Source organism: Giraffa tippelskirchi, chromosome 14 (genome assembly GCF_054371585.1).
Source record: "Giraffa tippelskirchi isolate mGirTip1 chromosome 14, T2T-mGirTip1v1.2.pri, whole genome shotgun sequence".
Lineage (NCBI taxonomy): Eukaryota > Metazoa > Chordata > Mammalia > Artiodactyla > Giraffidae > Giraffa > Giraffa tippelskirchi.
The window spans coordinates 58,258,531-58,282,453 of NC_137288.1; the positions used below are offsets into that span (position 1 = coordinate 58,258,531).

Below are 23,923 nucleotides of genomic sequence, written 5' to 3' on the forward strand. Positions count from 1 at the left end.
CTCTAACCTTTATTTCCTGTCTTGAGAATACCTCTTTATTAATGACAAAGCAATCATTCAATTTCCAAGGCATGGGGTAGGGGCATAATACTTTAAAATTATCTACTAATTTAGAAAAACACCAGAGGTTTTCTAAAAGTCTTTTTTTCCCCTCTATTCCCCATTTTCTTACTAACACTAAGAAGCCCTATGATAAACTTACACCTCAGGGAAAATTTCCAGATGGTGACACAAAAGGGAGGATGTGAAAAGAATGACCAGACACAAAACCAGGAAAAAAAAAAATCTAAGAGTTGGAAGGGATTACACAGATGAAATAACCACAGTATGGTCTCCACTGTGACACCTGCGTAGGTGGCATCCACTCTACCTTAACACAGAAAATGTGATTTTAGCACAAAACATCAATGTTCTTAGTGTTCAGAAAACTCCAATGGAAAATTTTCATGTATCATTCCTCTACTGGACTTGTATCTGCCAAATGCTGTAACAAAGAATAAACTTAACCCAGTTCATCAATGACTCCCGTTCAAGACCTACAAGGTAAATATCACATTTTCTCTTCTCCTGGCTTCAGAGCTTCAGTCCTTAGACCCACTCATCCATCAGGCTACAGTTTCCACCACTCACCATCCTCTTTCCCTCCTCTGGCTGCTCTCATTAATACCCTTCTTGATGAAAGCCCTGACTAAAATGGTCTGAGTGAAAGTCATTTAGCCTAAAACAGAATAGAACTGGTATGGGTATGTACCCTGGATACTGCTTCTTTTATTAATGCAATCTAAGAACAAATCAGCTCAAGTGGTAAACCATTAAGTGAATTCTGACACTTCAGAGAGCTTCTATCTAAATGGCTGTTAATTTACAGAAGGCCATCATCTATTAAGATGATGATATACAGTCGTCCCTCAGTATTCACAGCGGACTAGGTCCAAGGACCCTCTCCCCAAAAGGATACCAAATTCACAGATCCTGAAGTTCCTTACCTAAAATACTGTAGTGTTTGCTCATCCTCCATAAGTTAATTCATCTCTAGATTATCTTATACCTTATAATACCTAATACAATGCAAATGCTATGTGAAATAGTTCCTGCTTTTGGAAACTTAAAAAAAAATATTTTCCTCTAGCCATTTGTGATGATCCACAGTTGCGAGAATCCACAGATGTGGAGGGCTGACTAGTTGTCTATGACAAGATCCATTTTATCAATGTATTTCCTAATTATACAGCATTCTTGGATAAACTCTACTTGGTATTAAAGGATGCCATTTTAATATATTATTAAATAATTTACTAAGATTGAATTCAGAATTTTCATTGATCTTCCTAATATAAACCTATTTCATAACAGTTTTCCTGTTTGGCTGTTAATGTATAAGTTTGGGTATTAAGAATTATGTCAACTTCGTGGAATGAGCGGGGTAGCTGCACTTTACAATTTAAACCAAAATTTTCACGTGTTGCTGGTTTAGTCACAATTTCCACCTTATACTCTAAATGTTAGGTTTTTCCTTTTTAACCTAGATGAGACTCAACATCTATCTCTGTGGTAGCTGATCACAGGTGTGAACTGTGCTGATTCCTCAGCATGGTGAGGTCATCTCAGATGACCCTTATGGTGAGCCACCAGAGACACCCTCCAAGATGACAGTAACCCTTCAACCTGGTGTGAATCCATCTAACTATATTTATAATACTGTGAAACCTATGTTTCCCCAGCATGTTCTAAAGCATTTCATTAGAAAATAAACTCTGGAAATATCACATCTAAGCCAGTAAACATTTCAAAACTCTATTTTCATTTTTTATCATCTAAATTCTAGAAGTGCCAACCAAATTGTCTGAAAGAAACCATAAATGATCAGCATCCCAGAGAAAAATCCCAGTTGAAATACTTATTTCATTTTCAGTTCCACTAAGAAAAAAAAAATGCACTCTCACTGTGATGTGGAAATCACATCTGGAAATACAAGTATTTTAACAGTGAACAGGCAGCACAGAAAGCTTTAATTCTCCTGGTTTCAAAAGTTAACTGTAAAAAAGGAATGTTTCAAAAGTGCACCAAGAATATAACTCCACTTGTATAAAATGCCTAGAGAAGGCAAATTTATAGCAATAAAAAGATCAATGGTTGCCTATTAGAGTGTGCATGGGGATTAACTCAAACGAACATGAGAGACATTTACTGGGTGTTGAGAATATTCTACAACTGAGTTGTGATCATAACTCCGTATCTATGAATTGACTAAAACCACTGAACTGTGCAACTCAAGACTTCAGACGTGGGATTTTATGGTATGAAAATTATACCCCAATAAAGCCATTAGAGAAAAGAAGTGCAATAAGAAGTCAAAAGACAAGACTGGCACACCCAAGTTTGAAATAATATGCTCATGGGATGTCGAGAGAACCCTCTGCTACTCTCCTGCAGGTTCCCAAATCTCTCAGAAGTATCTATTGCTAATTACTTAAACATGTCACTTACTATGGTCAGCAACAGCTTCTGACAGATGCCTTACAAATAAATGCTAGACCACATTTACTTGCCCACACTGTGCCTTGGAGAGGGTGAGAAGGGAAGGCAATCATTTCTTACTGAGAAAATTACCATGGGCCTGAATCAGGCTGAGCTCTTTCATTATCTTATTGAAACCTGAATATAACCTTATGAGGTAGGCATTATTTAACCCCATTTTACAGAACAGGAAAAGGAGGCTCAAACAAGTTAAGTATTTCATCCAAGATCACAGAATGAGTAAGCAAGGGGGTCAAAATTAGAATCCACACTGGTCAGATTGCCAGTTACACACTCCACTTCCTCATGGTGGTCTGTGATGCCAAATTCACTCCTTATAGAGAGAGTCAAGAAAATAACAGAAAGTGTTCAATGTGAAATATTTAGAGAAGATTTCAACCCTCACTTCCCAAAGATGGGAATATCTTCATCAAAATTTGCTTTCCCATGAACAACATGCTCATTTGAAAATATTTCAACTGAACAGAATGCAAATTAAAGTGGCCCTCTATGGTTACGCCACTCTCCAAGAGCCATTTACAAACCTAACCCAAGAACAGTTAGTTCCAAGTGTAATAAACAATAGTGAACTATAAATTCACAAACCCTTTGGTTGGGCTGCTTTGTGTTTCTGACATAAAGATGCATTTCCTTTTGGCAGGAGGGCCTTCCTCTTCATCAGAAGAGCTTTCTACTGTTAGGTCAATGACATCCACTTTCTTCTTGCTTGCCTCATTGGCTACAGTCACTGCACAAGGCTTACTGAGGACACTTGAAGCTACATGGAGGGAACAGAGGGGGAAAAAATAAGTGAGAGGTGTAACACAAGCTCTAGCCATAAGTTTTAAACCGTACAGCACGTCCTGAGAATACACAGCCCATAAACTCCATACTCGGTCCCATGGACAGAGACTAACTCTAACTTCAGACATCCATCTATAAAACGACTGCTAACCTAGGAGACAGAGGGAGCACTATGCCTTGTGAGAAGACCAAAACCTCTTTCAGACAGCACCTGCCAAGTTATCTCCCCAGTACTGCCAGTAGATCTGTGTAGATCCTGCTCCTCACGCTGTCTCCCCCAGTGAGGACTCACATTACAGACAGACATCCAGAGTTAAGGGGCTGGTCTCTGGCCGCAGACAAGAGTATGTGGCTTTACTGGCTGTGTATTCTCACAGACGTGGTAGCGTGAAGCCAGAATCAGACACTTCCATTCTAACAAAGTGGTAGTGCTTGTATCAAAGAATACATAAGCTCTTCACCACAAGCCAGAACTGGACAAAATGTTCACCTTGATAATATCAGTTGAAAAAACCCCCAAATATCTCACTTTAACAAGTTACTCAGACATTCAAAGTTTTTCTTACCAATTACCTACTTAGGTTCTCCTTTCTGCCCACTTCCATAGTCTCACACAATATGTTAACTATTTCAAAGAAAACATATTACGCTCTACAATCTACTTAGTAGAAAATGCATGCTACTTGATAATGGAAAAGCAGTAGCAACTAATTAAATCACTATTTTTCTCACATAGGAGGGAGACCTTGATCATTCCCACAGGTTCAGTAACAACACAGGAGAATGATTAATACTGACATAAAATTCTTTACTTTTTCCTCTCTTCCTACTCTGAACACCTATTATTCATTACATTGTCAGAATGTGAAACACAGTCAGCACAAAATTCAGTGAGTGGACTATGTCAGACAAAAAGAAACTAGGTTCACCTACAGGTTTCAACTTCTCAGGTGGCCCTAAATTTCCCCACTCAGCATGGACATCACAGGGAGTTGAAGGCTGAGCTAAGTGTAACTCAGTCTCATATTTCTTCCCACAAAGCAATGAGCTTTAAACTCACCTTTTTTTTTTTTAAACCAACTAACCTATGATCATCTTTCCTCACCCTCCATTAATGGAAAATGCAGCCTCTCTAACACATGTCTACTTGGGGTTCCTCCAACAGATACTCTAAAAACAATTCTGGAAAACTATCCACAGAAATGTCACTTACAAATTTTCACGTTGTAACAAGCACCACATATTAAGATGATTCTAAAGACTACAAGCAATATATTGGTAAGGATGTGGAGAAAAGGTAACTCTTGTTTACTGTTGGTAGGAATGTAAATTGGTGCAGCCACAATGGGAAACAATACGGCAGTTTCTCAACACACTAAAAACAGAACTACCATATGACCCAGCAATTCCACTCCTGGGCATACATTGAAAGACAAAAACAAAAACACTAATTCAAAAAGATACATGCACCCAGAGCTCTTAATAACGTTATTTACAACTGCAGAGATGTGGAAGCAACCTAAGTGTCCATCAACAGATGAGTGGATAAAGAAGATATGGTGTGTACCTACACACACACACACACACAAAACAAAAAAAAATTCTGCCACTTGCACCAACATGGATGAAATTGGACAGCATGATGCTAAAGTGAAAAAAATCAGACAGAGAAAGACAAATACTATATGAAAGCACTTATATGTGGAATCTAAAAAATATAACTAGTGAATATAACAAAAAAGAAGCACACTCACAGATATAGAGAACAAATTAGTGATTACCAGTGGGAAGAGGGAAGAGAAGAAGGGTATCAGAGGGGTGGGGAAGCAGGAGGTACAAGCTATTAGGTTCAGGAGAAGCTACAAGGGTATGTTGTACAACACAGGAAATATAGCCAATATTTTACAGTTAACTAAAAATGGAGTATAACCTTTAAAAATTGTGAGTCACTATATTGTACACCTTTAACTTCGATAATATTGTACAACGATTATACTTCAGTAAAAAATAATAAGATGATTTAGATGATTATTTACTTTATATATGAAAAATATACTATGAAAAGACTGATTACAATGTGGAATAAACCTCTGCACATGTCTTAAGAAGAAAAATCATTTGGGAGAAATAAGATGTGTAACAATCAAAAGGTAAACTGAGCACACTGAACTCCAAACAGTAATTCTAAGGCCAAGGTTAAAGCTACAGAGAACAACACACGAGTCTCACTGCTTTGCTCTCTGAGGCCATTCTGCACATACTTTCTATTTTTGTACATGGCTGGCTGGATACTTTCATAGCTTCTTTCTTCGGTCTCATTGGACACCAAGAACCATCTTCTTGGAATTTGATCTCGTCCACATCAGTACAGTCATTGAGAATTTCCATAAAGAGCCTATAAACCAAGTAAGAAGAAAAGAAACGTAATTGCATGGCTTTGATCAAAAGTGAAATAACAAAGTAACACATTTTACCTTGGAGACAGAACTAATGCTTTTTTGTTCGTTTGGTATTTTAATACTTCACACTTTACAACAACTATTATCACCTCCTTCCTCCTAGGCTTTAGCTCCTCAACAGGCAACAAGAGAGTTAAGTGACTTACTGAGTATCATCTTAAAAAGCAGTGATTAAACAAAACTAGACACACTTGGAACATTCTTGCTGGGACTTGCAATAAAGAAACAACCCTCAACACATAAACCAAACACAAAAATTACTGTCCAAAAAATAATATATACGCTTATTATCAAGAAAAAAGGATCACAGGGATGGGGAAAGGAGGCAGAAATAGGGACATCGAAGTCTCAATAAATTTAAAATAACTCAGCATATAAATTATGTTACAGGATCAAAATGAAATGAAATTGGAAAACTTCAGAAAAATATATGGAAATTAAAGAAAACAACTCATGACACAAAGATAATATTAAAACACTCAAAAAGTATTTTGAACTGAATGAAAATGAAATAATGGGATAAAGACATGAAACAATGGGATAAATCCGACAGAAGGCACACAAGACCAATATTAAACTACCAAATATTACTGAGATCTAAGTAATCAACAGATATATATCATGTTCAAAGATTAAAAGACTCAATATTGTGAAGTCACCCTTACCTGATCTACAGATTCAGCATTATACAAGTAAAAAAAACAGGTTTTTTTCTAATTGACAAGCTCACTCTAAAATGTGCAATGAAATGCAAAAGATCTATAATTGCCAAAATAATTTTAAGAAAGAAAGAAATTAGAAGTCTCATATTACTCTGATTTCCAGACAGTGCAATACTGACATAAACATATACAAATCAACAGAATAAAGTTCAAAGATGAACCCACATACATATGGCAAACTGATTTTTGAAAAAATAATGCAAAGGCAATGCAGTGAGTAAAAGCCAATCACTTCAACAAGTGTGGCAGAACAACTGCATGACCATATGCCAGAAACAAAAATCAAGCTAAAACCTTGATTTTTATCTCACATCATATACAAAAATTAACTTGAAACAGACAAGACATCTAAGTGTAAAATGCAATGAAAAGACTTCTAAAGAAAGCAAGGAGAAAATCTTTGTGACCCTAGGTTAGGGGAAAATATCTTAGTATGATATCAAAGGCATAGGACATAAAAGAAAACCCCGATAAACTGGCCTTAATCCAAGGACTATTGCTCTTTGAAAGACACTGTTAAGAGACTAAAAAGAGGATACGGTACAAAACATATCTGATAACAGGACATACATCCACAATATGTACAGAATTATCAAAATTCAGTAATATGAAAACAAAAAACCCAACTGAAAAATGAGTGAAAATGTAAGCAGTCACTTCACCAAAGGTAACACAGAGATGGCAAATAAACACACAAAAAAATGTTCAGTACAGAAATAAGGGAAATGCAAATCCGTTATTTGCATTAAATTAAATCCACAATGGGGTACAACCATATATCAGCAGAATGTCTAAAGTCTAAAAAACTAACAATACCAAATGTTGATGACGCTGTGGAGTAACTAGAACTCTCATACACTAAAGGGAATATAAAATAGTACAATCACATTAGAAAACAGTTTGGTAATTTACCAGAAAATTAAGCATATGCCTAGCATGTGACCAGGGATTCCACTCCTGAGTACTTAACCAAGAAAAAGTAAAACATCAGAACAAAGACTTGGACATGAATGTTGTTAGCAGATTTATTTGCAAGACCCCAACCAGAAACAACCCATCAACAAGTGAATTGATAAACTGTGGGCTATCTGTACAATGGAATGCTACTCAGCAATAAAAATAAACAAACAATTGGTACATACAGCAATGTGGACAAACCTTAAAGTAAGTGTACTGAATAAAAATAAGTTAGACAAAGGAAATACACTTTACGATGCCATTCATACACAATTCTAGAAAATCCAAAACAATCTATAGAAACAGTAAGCATATTAGTATTTGACTGAGGAAATAGTGAAAGGAAGACGTTAGAAAGATACATGAGAAAACTGTTGTTATTGTTCAGTTGCTAAGTTGAGTCTGACTCTTTGTGACAAGGACTGTATGTAGCACATCAGGCTCTTCTGTCCTCAACTATTTCCTGGAGTGTGCTCAAATTCGTGACCAGCGAGTTGGTGATGCTATCTAATCATCTCATTCTCTGTTGCCCCCTATTCCTTTCCCCTTCGATCTTTCCCAGCATCAGGGTCTTTTCCAATGAGTTGGTTCTTTGTATCAGGTGACCAAAGAATTGAAGCCTGAGCTTCAACAGTGAATACTGAAGCCTCAGAGACAGTCCTTTCAATGAATATTCAGGGTTGATTTCCTTCAAGATTGACTGAATTGATCTCCTTGCAGTGCAAAGGACTCTCAAGAGTCTTCCATTCAAAGAGTCACCACAATTCGAAAGCATCAATTCTTCGGTGCTCAGCCTACATTGTGGTCCAACTTTCACATCTGTAGGCAGCTACTGGAAAAACCACACCTTTGATTGTACAGACCTTTGTCAGCAAAGTGATGTCTCTGCTTTTCATTAATAATATGCTGGCTAGGTTTGTCAGTTTTACTTTCAAGGAGCAAGCCTCTTTTAATTTCATGGTTACAGTCAACATCCAGAGTGATTCTGGAGCTCAAGAAAATAAAATTTGTCCCTGCTTCTACTCTTTCCCCTTCTAATTGCCATGAAGTGATGAGACCAGACAACATGATCTTAGTTTTTTGAATGCTGAGTTTCAAACGAGCTTTTTCACTCTCCTCTTTCACCTTCATCAAGAGGGTCTTTAGTTACTGTTCACTTACTACTATTAGAGTGCTATCATCTGCGTATCTGAGGTGACTGATATTTCTCCCAGCAATCCTGATTTCAGCTTGTGATTCATCCAGCCTGGCATTTCACATGATGTACTATGCTCATAAGTTAAATAAAATGGTAACAACATATAGTCTTGTTGTACTCCTTTCCCAATTTTGAACCAGTATGTTGTTCTAACTGTTGCTTCTTGACCCACACACAGGTTTCTCAGCAGACAGGTAAGGCGTCTGGTACTCCCACCTCTTTAAGAACTTTCCATAGTTTTTTTGTGATCCACACAAAGGCTTTAGCGTAGTCAATGAAGAAGTGGATGTTTAGCGAGAACTAAACGTGTTTGCTTTCTCCATGATCCAACAAATGTTGGCATTTTGATCTCTAGTTCCTCTGCCTCTTCGAAACCCAGCTTGTACATCTAGAAGTTCTCAGTTCAAGTACAGCTGAAGCCTAGCTTGAAGGATTTTGAGCATAATCTTACTAGCATGTGAAATGAGAGCAACTGTAGTTTGAACATTCTTCAGCATTGTTCATTTTTGGGATTGGAATGAAAATTAAACTTTCAATCCTGTGGCCACTGCTGAGTTTTCCAAGTTTGCTGACATACTGGTGCAGCACTTTACTAGCATCATCTTTCAGCATTTTAAACAGCTCAATTGGAATTCCCTCACCTCCAGTAGCTTTCTTCATAGTAATGCTTCTTAAGGCCCACTTGATTGTACACTCCAAGATGTCCAGCTCTAGGTGAGTGACCACACCATCATGGTTATCTGGGTCATTAGGAAGTTTTTTGCATAGTTCTTCTGTGTATTCTTGCCACCTCCTCTTAATCTCTTCTGCCTCTGTTAGGTCCTTACCCTTTCTGTCCTTTCTCATGCCCATCCTTGCCTGAAATGTTCTCTTGATCGCTCCAATTTTCTTGAAGAGATCTCTAGTCTTTCCCATTCTGTTGTTTTCCTCTATTTTTCTGCATTGTTCATTTAAGAAGGGCTTCTGATCTCTCCTTGCTATTCTCTGGAACTCTGCAGTCAGCTGGGTATATCTTTCCCTTTCTCCCTTGCCTTTAACTTCTCTTCTTTCCTTAGGTTATTTGTAAAGCCTCCTAGGACAACCACTTTGCCTTCTTTCAGTTATTTTTCTTGGGGATGGTTTTGGTCACTGCCTCCTGTACAGTATTATGAACTTCCATCCATAGTTCTTCAGGCACTCTGTCTACCAGACCTAATCCCTCAAATCTATTTGTCACAACCACTGTATAATCATAAGGGATTTGATTCAGGTCATACCTGAATGGCCTAGTGGTTCTCCCTACTTCAATTTAAGGCTGAATTTTTCAATAAAGAGCTCATAATCTGAGCCAGTCCACTTCAGGTCTTGTTTTTGCTGACTGTATTGAGCTTCTTCATCTTTGGCTGCAAAGAACAATCAATATGATTGTGGTACTGACCATCTGGTGAGTCCATGTGTAGAGTTATCTCTTGGGTTGCTGGAAAAGGCTGTCTGCCATGACCAGTGTTGTTTTCTTAACAAAACTTTGTTGGCCTTTGTCCTGCTTCATTTGGGGCTTCCCTGGTAGCTCAAGTGGTAAAGAATCTGCCCACAATGCAGGAGACCTGGGTTTGATCCTTGGGTCAGGAAGATCCCCTAGAGAAAGGAATGGATACCCACTCCAGAATTGATTGCCTGGAGAATTCCACGGACATACTTCATTCTGTATTCCAAGGCCAAAGCTGCCTGCTAGTTATCTCTTGACTTTCTATTTCTGCATTCCAATTCCTTACAATGAAAAGCATATCTTTTTTTGCTATTAGTTCTAGAAAGTATTGTAGGTCTTCATAGAACCGGTCAACTTCAGTTTCTTTGGTGTTAGTGTTTGGGGCACAGACTTGGATTACTGTGATGATGAAGGGTCTGCCTTGGACACAAAGATCATTCAGTCCTTTTTGAGACTGTACCTCAAATATTGCATTTCAGACTCTTTCATTGACTATGAGGGCTACTCCACTTCTTCTACAGATTTTTGCCCACAGTAGTAGATATAATAGTCATCTGAAAGTTCAGGTTCTTAAGATGTCAATGTTCAATCTTACCATCATCTGGATCACATACAATTTACCTTGATTCATGCAGCTAACATTCCAGGTTCCTATGCAATATTGTTCTTTATAGCATCGGACTTTGCTTTCACCACCAGACACATCCACAGCTGAGTGTCATTTCTGCTTTGGCCCAGCTGCTTCCTTCTCTCGGGAGCTAGTAGTAACTGCCCTCCAGTCTTCCCCAGTAGCATACTGGACATCTTCTGACCTGCGGGGGCTCATCTTCCAGCACCCTATCTTTTAGCCTTTTCATATTGTCCATTGGGTTCTCCAGACAAGAATATGGGAGTGGGTTGCCATTTTCTTCTCCAGCCACCTTGCTTCCCAGGTGGCTCATTGCTAAAGAATCCACCTGCAAATGCAGGAGCCACAGGTTCGATCCGTAGGTAAGGAAGATCTCCTGGGAAGGAAACGGCAACTCATTCCAGTATTTTTCCCTAGAAATCCATGGACAGAGGAGCCTGGTGAGCTACAGTCCATGGAGTCCCAAAAGAATTGAGAAAACTTCAGGTGTGATAGATATATTTGTTATCATATTTTAATGATATTTCAGGTATATATTGGATCAAAATATCAAATTGTACACTTTAAATAGGGATAGTTCTTCTACCACAATAAAACTGATAAAAATGAATGAGGAAAAACGCTACCTTCCTTAGAAGATGTAAAACTTTAAATATGTTATTTTCCCCAATTATATGAAAAACAAAATTCCAATCAAAATCAAAACACGATTTGGGTAATTTAAGAATGCTTTCATTCAAGTGAATATGGCCAACTGCAATGACGGTCAAGAAAATTCTTATTCATATGGCCTAAGAGATATTAATGCATAACAGAAATCCAATAATTAGAACAGTTTTATAGTGATCAATACTTTGATCACTGGCACAAATAACAGCACAGAAATGACACTTGTGTATAAAAATGTTTTCAATGATGGAGGCAGTGTCCTAAGCCTATGCAGAGGTAGTCTTCACTAAGTGCTGGTGAGATTACCGACCAACCATCAGGTCGGGCATAGTAATGAGATCACACACTCCCTACCGTCCGTTTCTTCCCCATCCCCAGTTCTCTTCACAGTTTCATTCTTTACCTTCACAGCACCTAACACTTACTACACAATTCTTTAGTGTCTCCATTTTAGACCTGACACATGGCAAGTATTTAATATGTATTATGTTGAATGAATTCATGAAGGAATGCAGAATAGAATAAGGAACTGCATGAATGAAAGGGGGGAAAATGAAATCTTGAAGTTTCTGTCAAAAAAACTAGTGTCTGTTCAAATAAAATCTCTGGAACTTTCTAAAACACGTTAATGATAAGCTGTATACCCACAACACAATGTCAAGTATTCAGGAAGCACACCCTAAAATATGAATGGGCAAAAGGGCATGAAATACGCAACTTATTCTCAAATGGTTCAAAAAGTTCCTGAGAATAGTGATAATCATCTTTTCCTCTCTATACAGACACACACACACAAAAATACATATAAATTAGGAGGGAATGTGATAAAGCAATATAGCAGAATGTTAACAACTGACATATTATGCTATTGTTAACAATTTTTTGGTAAGTTTGAAATTATTTCAAAGCAAGTTAAAAAGTAAAAGTTTACAGAGAGAAAAAGTCCCATCACTCTTTACTGTCTCATTCCTCTCTACAGTAACACTCTTTTCAAACTTAAAAAAACATGCTGCAGAATTATCTTTAAAGATCTAGGTTATTTATCACTTTGTAATGAATGAAAATGATAATGTATATACACATTACTTACTAACAATTAGGTTGTATTATTTTCAACATACACAATATGAGCGATACTGCTTAAGAGTTTGGGCTCCCGAGTCAGAAAAACCTAGAAGTGAATTCCCATTTTAAACTCACCAGCTGCATAACACAACTCTATTTACCCTACCACTTAATCAGTATGTTTTTGCAGAGACTTCATTGCTCTTCTAGTTCTAGATAAGCAAAATGACATCACCAAGTGGATTTTACCCTCTTTCCTATAGGTAATGAAATACGATCATGGAAAGCAAAAAGAAAAGGAAACTACTCACCCTCTTGTCAGCAACAGAAGTAATATTGTAAAGATAGAAGGACCACCAACTACAGTTTAAAAATAAGATTGAGTGTAATTAAGTATTATGTTGGGATATACTTACCCATCTAAAATCAGACTTTCATAGGCAGCTTTTTTGTCACACACAGGACAAATCCAGGTGGGTTTCTTCTCATTCATTTGCAGATAAAGGGCAGCATCAAAACACTGTAGGTGTGTACAAGTCACCGCACGGCATGGGATTGTCAGCCTCATTTTCCCTAACTAGAGGACAGGGAAGACCACATGGAAAGTCATTTCAGAAAGGAGAACAAGGCCTCAAAAGTCATAAAAATCTGAAGAAGCCATACAAGACTAACAAAATGAAAAAGAAATTCAAACCAGAATTTATTTCCATCAAGACTCCAATATACTTTATTTGTATTCACTGCTTGAGCTATAATTTTTAAAAGACCATTTCACTTTCTGAAAATAAGTAAAACTTGTAAAATCACAGGTAGAAAAAGATAAATATAAAATGAAAACATTTAAAGCATTCAGTTCAGTTCAGTCACTCAGTCGTGTCCAACTCTTTGCGACCCCATGAATTGCAGCACGCCAGGCCTCTCTGTCCATCACCAACTCCCGGAGTCTACCAAAACCCACGTCCATCGAGTCGGTGATGCCATCCAACCATCTCATCCTCTGTCGTCCCCTTCTCCTCCTGCCCCCAATCCTACCCAGCATTAGGGTCTTTTCCATGAGTCAACTCTTCACATGAGGTGGCCAAAGTATTGGAGCTTCAGCTTCAACATCAGTCCTTCCAATGAACACTCAGGATTGATCTCTTTTAGGATGGATTAACTGGATCTCCTTGCAGTCCAAGGGACTCTCAAAAGTCTTCTCTAACACCACAGTTCAAAAGCATCAATTTTGCGGCGCTCAGCTTTCTTCACCGTCCAACTCTCACATCCATACATGACCACTGGAAAAACCATAGCCTTGACTAGACGGACTTTTGTTGGCAAAGTAATGTCTCTGCTTTTAAATATGCTATCTAGGTTGGTCATAACCTTCCTTCCAAGGAGTAAGCATCTTTTAATTTCATGGCTGTAAACACCATCAGCAGCAATTCTGGAGCCAAAAAAAATAAAGTCTGACACTGTTTACACTGTTTTCCCATCTATTTCCCATGAAGTGATGGGACCAGATGCCATGATCTTAGTTTTCTGAACGTTGAGCTTTAAGCCAACTTTTTCACTTTCCTTTTTCACTTTCATCAAGAGGCTCTTTAGTTCTTCTTCACTCTCTGCCATAAGGGTGGTGTCATCCGCATATCTGAGGTTATTGATATTTCTCCCAGCAATCTTGATTCCAGCTTGTGTTTCTTCCAGGCCAGCGTTTCTCATGATGTACTCTGCATATAAGTTAAATAAGCAGGGTGACAGTATACAGCCTTGACGTACTCCTTTCCCTATTTGGAACCAGTCTGTTGTTCCATGTCCAGTTCTAACTGTTGCTTCCTGACCTGCATACAGATTTCTCAAGAGACAGGTCAGATGGTCTGGTATTCCCATCTCTTTCAGAATTTTCCACAGTTTATTGTGATCCACACAATCAAAGGCTTTGGCATAGACAATAAAGCAGAAATAGATGTTTTTCTGGAACTCTCTTGCTTTTTCGATGATCCAGCGAATACTGGCAATTTGATCTCTGGTTCCTCTGCCTTTTCTAAAACCAGCTTGAACATCTGGAAGTTCATGGTTCATGTATTGCTGAAGCCTGGCTTGGAGAATTTTGAGCATTACTTTACTAGCATGTGAGATGAGTGCAACTGTGTAGTAGTTTGAGCATTACCCTTCAATTAAAAATAGATTTTTTAAAAAATGAAAACATGTTTCTTTTTTTTCTTTTTCATCTCTTACCGTATTTAAAGGGAACCACTGCTATTCATCTCTTGCATGTCCTTTCACAGATGGTCTATGCATAATCAAGCGTGTCTTTAAAAAAATATTTTCACAGAAATGGTGGCATGCAATTCACACAATTCTGTACTTATATTTAAACTGTTTCTAATCCTTTATCAGGAGAAGGCATTGGCACCCCACTCCAGTATTCTTGCCTGGAAAATCCCATCGACGGAGAAGCCTGGTAGGCTGTAGTCCATGGGGTCACTAAGAGTCGGACACGACTGAGCGACTTGACTTTCACTTTTCCCTTTCATGCACTGGAGAAGGAAATGGCAACCCACTCCAATGTTCTTTCCTGGAGAATCCTAGGGACGGTGGAGCCTGGTGGGCTGCCGTCTGTGGGGTCGCACAGAGTCGGACACGACTGAAGCGACTTAGCAGCAGCAATCCTTTATCATTACAGATGATGCTGCAATAGATAGCTATGGGATAAATTCCTAGAAGGAAAAATTTTGAGTCTAAGTATATTTGTGATTTTTGTCCCAATGACAAACTAACTTTCACATAAATTACCTATTGATTTACACATATACATGTATCAATGTGCCTGGCTCCCCTCATCCTTATGAATATAGCAATTCTTGAATCCTTTAACCTCTGCCAATCTGACAGGTGAAAAATACCCCATTACAGTTTTTTAATACACTTCTAAGTGAAGCTGAGCTTTTTATAGCTTCTAAGGGTCATTTGTGTTTCCAAGAACTATTTATTCAAAACCTTCTTGATTTTCTACTTGGTTATTAATCTTTGGTTACCTATATTAATCAATCTCATATATGTGATATGAACTGCAAATGTATTCTTCACTTAAGAAAGACAACTTTTTAGTTTCATATAATCATATATGTTGAAGTGTCAGTATACTGATAAAACCTAGTTCTCTATTCAATTCTTATTCCAATTGGTAGAGGAATACCAACATCAAGACACACATAACATCTGATTAGATGAGACCAAGTTTTTCTGTAAAGCCTTTCAAACCTCCCTGTATATTCCCTTTACAAAAAATATCTCAGTTTATATAATCAGTTCTCTTATTCTGATAGAAAATCTATTTCTCGACTATATGCTAAGCCCCACAAGGAAAAGATCTATGTCACTGTTCACTACTGCAATCTAAGTGTTACAACATAGTACCAAGGACACAACGTATGCTCAGTATTTGTCAACCAGATGGTAGAAGGAATGGAGAGAGACTGGATAAATGACAAGGACAAAGAAAAGGAAGAAGAAAGGACTTCTTCGTATGCACTATAAAGCCTAGAAGAAATCACAGAAAATTATAACATCATTAATTCTCCTTGAGAGGGAGGATCTTTAGGATATTCTCCTTTTTTCCTTTTGGTTTACCTGTAATTTCTTTCCTCTAAAATGAACACTGGGTTATTTTATAATATAAAAGAAAATAATTTAGCCAACTCATCATTACAGCAGTCCTATATGCAAAGTAGCACAATGAAAGCCTTTACCTTAACCTTAGTGACACTACATTTTAATCTAACAACTACACTACACAGTTGACATGTATTATCATCCTCATTTTATACATGAGGAAACAGGTACAAAGAAGCTAAGTAACTTGACTAACATTACAAAGTCAGAGTCAATATTTGAACCCAGATGCTCTAGCTCTGGAGTCCATACTGTCTCTTAGTGTCTAACTAGGATTCTAAAAGAGGTTTTTAGAGGTTAGAGTGATTCATGCAAGTGGGTAGCATAATTTAACTCCTGGGATGCCCAATAAGTTCATTCAGGTTTTTCTGTATAATGTTAGGGAATATTTAAGATGGAAAAAGGTGAGGAAAATATGTGAGGCAATTTTTCTTCTATGATATATGCTTTCATTATTTCCCCTTCCTTAATAACAAATAACCTCTTATGTAATGTAGAATCTTACAGCACGTTACAGACTTTTACATAAATTTCATGTAATTCTCATAAAAATTGCATGACTCCAAAAGACTAGTACTACCTCTATTTCTACTTTTGAAATGACGGTGCTGAGGCTACAAGATACTAAAAACAATACACTCACTAAGACACAGTTGGCAGAGCTATAACACAAATTCAAAGGTTCTTCACTTTCATGAAGACATTCCTCGTTTTATATCACACATGGTGGTAATTTTTCATTTTAATTATCTACGTTTTCCTATTTTGCTAAGAGGTTCTGTTCTGTGAGGAAAGGATGTTGACCTACTCAGCACCTAATGGGGTAGCTGGAGGATTTTTTTTCTTTTTAAATTATTGTTATAGATTTGAATATTTCAATAGATTTTCTAATAACAACTTACACTTGCATTTCTAATAGGCATCCCTTTGTTATCACACATCATTTTTAAAAAAAGAGTACTGGTGTTAGTTCTAGGAGGTCTTCTAGGTCTTCATAGAACTGATCAACTTCAGCTTCTTCAGCACTGATGGTTGGGGCACAGACTTGGATTACTGTGATACTGAATGGTGTGCCTTGGAAACGAACCAAGATTGTTCTGCTGTTTTTAAGGCTGCACCCAAGAACTGCATTTTGGACTCTCTTGTTGACTATAAGGGCTACTCCATTTCTTCTGAAGGACTCTTGCTGACAGCAGTAGATATAATGGTCATCTGAATTAAAATCACCCATTCCCATTCATTTTAGTTCACTGATTCCTAAGATGTCGATATTGACTCTTGCCATCTCCTGGTTGACCACGTCCAATTTATCTTGATTCATGGACCTAACATTCCAGGTTTCTATGCAAAACTGTTCCATATAGCATTGGATTTACATTCATCACCAGATACACCCACAAATGAGTGTCATTCCTGCTCTGGCAGCAGTTTCCTTCTTTCTGGAGCTGTTAATAGTTGTCCTCTGCTCTTCCCCGTAGCATGCTGGAGACCTTCTGACCTGGGGGTGGCGGGGGGGGGAGAGTGCTGGGAGGGCCTGCTCATCTTTCAGTATCGTTATCTTTTTGCCCTTTTATACAGTTCATGGGTTCTCACAGCTAATATACTGGAGTGGTTTGTCATTTCCTCCTCCAGTCAATCGCATTTTGTCACAACTATCTACTATGACCCAACCATCTTGGGTGGCCCTACACAGCATGGCTCGTAGCTTCATTGAGTTACAGAAGACCCTTCGCCCCGAACAAGGCAGTGATCCAAAAAAAGATGTCCTATTCATCATAGAGGATTGAACTGAAAAAGTAGGAAGTCAAGAGATATCTGGAGTAATATGCAAGTTTGGCCTTGGAATACAAAATGAAGCAGGTCAAAGGCTAACAGAATTCTGCCAAGTGAACGCACTGGTCATAGCAAACACCCTTTTCAACAACACGGAGACTCTACACATGGACATCACCAGATGCTGCTGCTGCTGCTAAGTCGCTTTAGTTGTGTCCGACTCTGTGCGACCCCACAGACGGCAGCCCACCAGGCTCCTCCGTCCCTGGGATTCTCCAGGCAAGAATACTGGAGTGCATTGCCATTTCCTTCTCCAGTGCATGCATGCATGCTAAGTCGCCTCAGTTGTGTCCAACTCTGTGTGACCCTACGGACAGCAGCCCACCAGGCTCCTCCATCCACAGGATTCTCCAGGCAAGAATACTGGAGTGGGCTGCCAGATAGTCAATATCGAAATCAGACTGATTATATTCTTTGCAGGTGAAGATGGAGAAGCTCTATGCAGTCAGCAAAAACCAGACCTGTTTCTGACTGTGGCTCTGATCATGAGTTCCTTACTGCAAAATTCAGGTTTAAATTGAAGAAAGTAGAGAAAACCACTAGGCCATTCAGATATGACCCAAATAATAATTAGTTATGATTAGACAGTGGACATGACAAATAGATTCAAGTGATTAGATCTGGTAGACAGAGTGCCTGAGGAACTATACTGGAGGCAGTGATTAAAACCATCCCCAAGAAAAAGAAATCCAAGAAGGCAAAGTAGTTATACAAGGAGGCTTTTCAAATAGCTGAGGAAAGAAGAGAAGCCAAAGGCAAGGGAGAAAGGGAACGATGTACACTAAACTGAACAGAGTTCCAGAGAACAGCAAGGAGAGATAAGACTTTCTTCAATGAACAATGCAAAGAAGTAGAGGAAAACAACAGAATGGGAAAGACTAGAGAGCTCTTCAAGAAAATTGGAGCAATCAAGAGAACATTTCAGGCAAGGATGGGCATGAGAAAGGACAGAAAGGGTAAGGACCTAACAGAGGCAGAAGAGATTAAGAGGAGGTGGCAAGAATACACAGAAGAACTAACTATACAAAAAAGATCTTAGTGACAGGAATAACCACGATGGTGTGGTCACTCACCTAGAGCCAGATACCCTGCAGTGTGAAGTCAAGCAGGTCTTAGGAAGCATTACTAGGAACAAAGTTAGTGAAGGTGAGGGAATTCCAGCTGAGCTATTTAAAATGCTAAAGATTATGCTGTTAAAGTGCGGCACTCAACATGTCAGCATATTTGAAAAACTCAGCAGGACTGGAAAAGGTCAGTTTTCATTCTAACCTCAATTCTGTGTAAAATTCAGATACTGTGTTCAAAAAGTTAATTATACACACTTAATCAGATCCCTCTTCAGCAACTAGTGCTGAAAACATACCTCCCTTAGGTCTCAAGAACAGAGATCGTGGACTGCACTCTCACTATCCAGATTCATGTCTACTCTAAATCGCTTTACAAAAGAGAACATTTCACATATCATGAAACAGAACATTTCTCCCACCACCTTAAGCTCTCATTTTCTCTCCTTTTTGCCCACTAAACCCAGGGTTTTTTAGGCTTATCCTCCCAAGTGCCTGTGATCCTTTTATTCCTCTCCAGTTCCCATCACCATCCTACTTCCTGTCTTATTTCCATTCTGTTATAGTGTCTCTGCCCCTAAAACTATACTTTCATAGTCTAAGTGCCATCATCTATCTGCTAAGTTTGCTCAAAACACCTGCGCTTGGTTTTCTAATAACATACACCACATCCTACAGTTATCAACCCAATGTGTGTGAACACTGGGGTAGTCTGAAGAGTACTATTCACTGTTTTCTTAGAAAGTGTTCTGAAAAAAATAAGAAGAATGAATATTGAGGAAAAGCTCAAAAGACAGTCTCAAAACAGATCTGTTCTCACTTGTAAGCAGAGAAAGAAAATATTTAATGAACTTTAAACAGGATCTTGTTATTTCTTCAAATAACAGAACTGTTAATTTTCTTAAAACTGACACATCTGAAAGGAACTTACTCTTATATAGGAGAAATCCTAACCACTTCAATGTGCCACTTTCACTATTTTGAATGTCCAAGAATCCAACAGTTTGGTTATTGTTTGGGTTGTTGTCACGTAGAATAGCACAGTGTTTGAAAGAAAAGAGGAAAAACACACACAAACAAAAATCGTTCAAAAAATAAATAAAACTTACAGAATAGGGCCCTGTGTAACTGTATAACTTCTTAGGGAAAGAGAAGTGCTTTCTTCCTGACAACAGTTTGACATACTAGAACATAAAGGTAACACAAGTTCCATTCCCAAACAGTGGCTGTGCTTAAAATATAGCCAGCAATGAGTATCTGCCAAATATACCAGGGCTAAACCATTAAGAAATTTCTCATATTCAAACTGTTTCTGACTAACAAAATGGAAATTTCACGTGTTTCAATTTAGTATCAATTTTAACATGAGAAGGAAAAAAAGGTACTGTGAGGACACTCAAATGAACTGATACCCAGTGACTTGAGAAGACCCTGGGTCTAAACACATGCCCTCGAGGGCCTCTGCCACCACCTCAGGGCATTAATGTCCTCCTGCAGACGTTCTCTCTGCTTCATAACCACAGGTTCCCAATTTGGAAGCAATCCCAATTTTATGTAATTCTATCCCTTTTCAATGAAGGTAAGTTCAAGCAAATGATAATACATAATAAAGCTTTAGAAAGAAAGATACCTGCAAATAATTGTTTTCCAGAATATCAGAGAGGTAGACTTATATTCAGGATATTTATATTTTTGGCCCCATGTGGCAATATGGTACCTTGTTAAAAAAACTGGAATAATGTCAGAAGACCAAACTCTTTATTCTTGTTCTACTATAACCTAAGTGTGTGATCTGGGTTAGCAACCTCTTTCAATTTCAGGTTCCTCATTGGCAAAATGGGAACAACTTCACACAGGCTTGGTAGTTAAGACAGTCTAAGAAGCACAGAATAGGAGCTCAACAAATTATCCCTTTCTCTGACCCACTTCTCTTTCCATTTAAAAAACAATACACAGTGGTAGCTGGTCACCAAACCCAACCATTCCCACCAACCATATCATAAATTCCTAATTCCAGGACTTTTCTCATAAAGTTCCTCTCATCTAGAAAGGGTCCTTCCCAATAGTAGTGATTTTAAAGAAGGCTTCATTCACTATTCCTGATTTCTCCCATCAGTTAGCATTAGGTCCTAAGAATTTTGTTGCTATTTTTCAACATAGTTTATATGCTGATAAAAGGAGCCAACTCTCTACGTTCAGTATTAGCTGTGGATTATTTATAATTAGCAGTGACAGATTACTGTGAACCTAAAGCTCTGTCTCCTCTTCGATATAATATCCTTTCACGTCTCTTTTTGCTTAGTCACTGCCTGAAGAATGCTTGTATTCTTTGGAATTATAATGCTTATCCATGAAGATTCTTGAATGGGAAAATGAAAAAAGTTCAAAATTTTATACTGTATCATTCATTCCCATACTTACTTTTATAGGAAAATTAGTAACTTATAAAAAAGCAAAATGCCTCAGAATGTTTCGCTGCTTTACTTACAGGGCACATCAAGGACACCCGAAGGCTCGTGGTAGCAATCTCACTGTCAGGATCCGCAGTAAGCTTTTCTTTAACTTGAGAAAAAATCAACAATAAACACAACGTTTAAAAAATTGTGACTTATGAATAGAATTATAGAAATATATGCCATCTTATTTAAAATTTCCCAAACACTTCAAACAGATCAAGAAACTACAAAAACAAACTATAATGTTAAGTATTAATGTATTGAAAACACAGCCATACTTCCAGTATTAGGTTAAAGAATTACAAACTCTAAATGACATGTTTAATCAAATTTTTAAGATTTCTTTTTAAAGGTAAAATTGTGGGTAAGGAAGAGTTTTTAAAACAGAGAGCTGTTTCAGGCTTAAGAACAATATAATTAGGGAAGGTAGCTGTACTCTGAGCTTGAATACTTTTCTAAAACATATGCATGACTATTTTAATTAGGGAGTACATGTAATTTCCAATTATTATTAAATCTGTAAACAATTTTACGAATAAAATATTCTTATACTTTATAAGAAAAGGTAAAATATTTTTATACTTTCTTTGACTACTGAAAACTACTATGGATATAGGATTATCTGCCATCTTCTTCACCACATAATACATACCAGTTACTGTCAACACAAACTAATAAATACATAAACTGCCTTCAGATGCCTAATTCTCAACACCATGATAGGGAGAATGGGACTGGAACCGGAAAGAGTAGAACCTTCATGGGGTAAGAAGAATTGTGGAAGAATTTCCCTGGCTTTCAGTTCTAGACAGGAAGATCAACATGCTGTGTGAGATGAGAAATGGCTTGAGTATAAGAAACAAAATACCACTTCAACAGCCCTACTTGGCTCCCTTTCCAACCCACAGGTTCTCTCTCCTTTCTGGTTCAGTGATATGGGAGGTAATGGGGGAAAAAACATTCTCTTTCCCAGAAAAAAATGTCTTGTTCAATTAACATCAGTTACTGAATTATTTACAGCTTGGGTTACACATTTTTTCCCTCTATTTATTATTATACAGCATGAAAGTACCAAAGTACAAAATAAAACATCTCAGAAGGCAAATATTATTTCTGATGGATATCAACATTTCTTTTGCAAAAAGACCTTTTAAGTTAGAAGTTTTTTAAGTGTATAGCATACTACACACTGGAGGACTTGAAGATTTCCATTCCTATTCCCAACGCAGGTATCAAAACTGTCAACAACCAGACATTTACCAAAACAACTTCTTATGAAAAGAAAAAAATATCAATATTAGTTGAGATTCAAACTTTATCCTCTTGGGAGCAGTTTCTAAGGGAAGGGTTTTTCAATTTATACAGCTCCATTCTTAAGAGTATTTTTAACTCATAATTCACTTTTGGTTTTTACTAATTATTCTCAAATTGTTCCTGTATGGATGTGTATGTGAAGCTTTTAAAATTTCCATTTAAAACCATCTCATACACTCAGTCTTACAAACAATACTTACTTAGTGCTCTGGAATGATCAGGGTTTCTAATACCTTTCATTTTTAATCTCTGTAATAACATGGCTGATGTGAGTTGTCGTACAAGATATACAGACATGGAGTAATTCTACAAAGAAAGATAATCTGTATTAAAGATGAGAGATAATAGTTATTTACATAAAACACTTGTCTAAGTGTATTTATCCCTTCTCCAGAGGATACTCCCAACCCAGGAATCAAACTGAGGTCTCCTGCATTGAATGCAGATTCTTTACCAGCTGAGATACCAGGGCAGCCATTATAAAGGGTTTAAAAAAAAAAAAACAAAAAAAAACTGCTAAGCCTTCAATATCTGCAATCATTTACTCAAAAACAAAATCTAAAAGGTCATAATCATTTCAAAAAGATATACTGCTTTTCTGCTCAAATTTGTCTCAAAAAACTTTATTATCTCACTAAACTTTTAGAGTATCAGTACTTGCTCAGTTAACAATGTCTCTTATATTTGTATATAATGCCCATTCTCAAGATTTTACTTATTGCTTATAATAAGCAGACCCCAGAGAATTAAGCAAGTTTGCCAAAATCAAACAATTTGCCAACTTGAGACTAAGCCAAGATTTCTTGAATCCTTATCCAGTACTACATCACTGTACATTTAAGTTCATGCAAATAAAAAATATTAGGGATCAGTGTCTTATGATAAACAAGTTATAGTAAAAATTCAGAAATGAGAGCTCAAGAGAACAATCATTAAAGAGGTCCTAGTATCTGTACAGTCCAAAGATTAATACAAAAATATTCATTATGCCCAGCTCGGCAATTACCTTGGTGATAAAACCAAATTAATTCTGCCTACAAATATGACTCAACTTCTCCATCCATAAGGAGGCATACTATCCTTTATTTCTATGAAACAGCAACATTAAAGCTGATGAT

At 37.5% G+C, this 23,923-nt stretch overlaps 1 protein-coding gene across 50 annotated transcripts in view; it reads right to left on the reverse strand.

The window, feature by feature from the left end:
- The window catches only part of PIAS2 (protein inhibitor of activated STAT 2), a 113,591-nt gene that overhangs the window by 27,873 nt on the left and 61,795 nt on the right, over window positions 1-23,923 (reverse strand). For 27 of the 50 annotated variants that reach the window (XR_014075113.1, XR_014075112.1, XR_014075114.1 and 24 more), the window contains 5 exons: window positions 23,006-23,111; window positions 21,524-21,597; window positions 12,901-13,061; window positions 5,583-5,716; window positions 3,124-3,295 (listed from right to left, as the gene is read on the reverse strand). Coding sequence is in view for 31 of the 50 variants with exons in the window: in XM_081563418.1 (XP_081419544.1) it covers window positions 3,124-3,295; window positions 5,583-5,716; window positions 12,901-13,061; window positions 21,524-21,597; window positions 23,006-23,111 (647 nt within the window). In the remaining 19 variants the exon portion in view is untranslated. Of the gene's footprint in view, window positions 1-3,119; window positions 3,296-5,582; window positions 5,717-12,900; window positions 13,062-21,519; window positions 21,598-23,005; window positions 23,112-23,923 lie in introns of all 50 variants that reach the window. The other 23 variants (XR_014075120.1, XR_014075127.1, XR_014075117.1 and 20 more) reach the window with 3 other exon arrangements.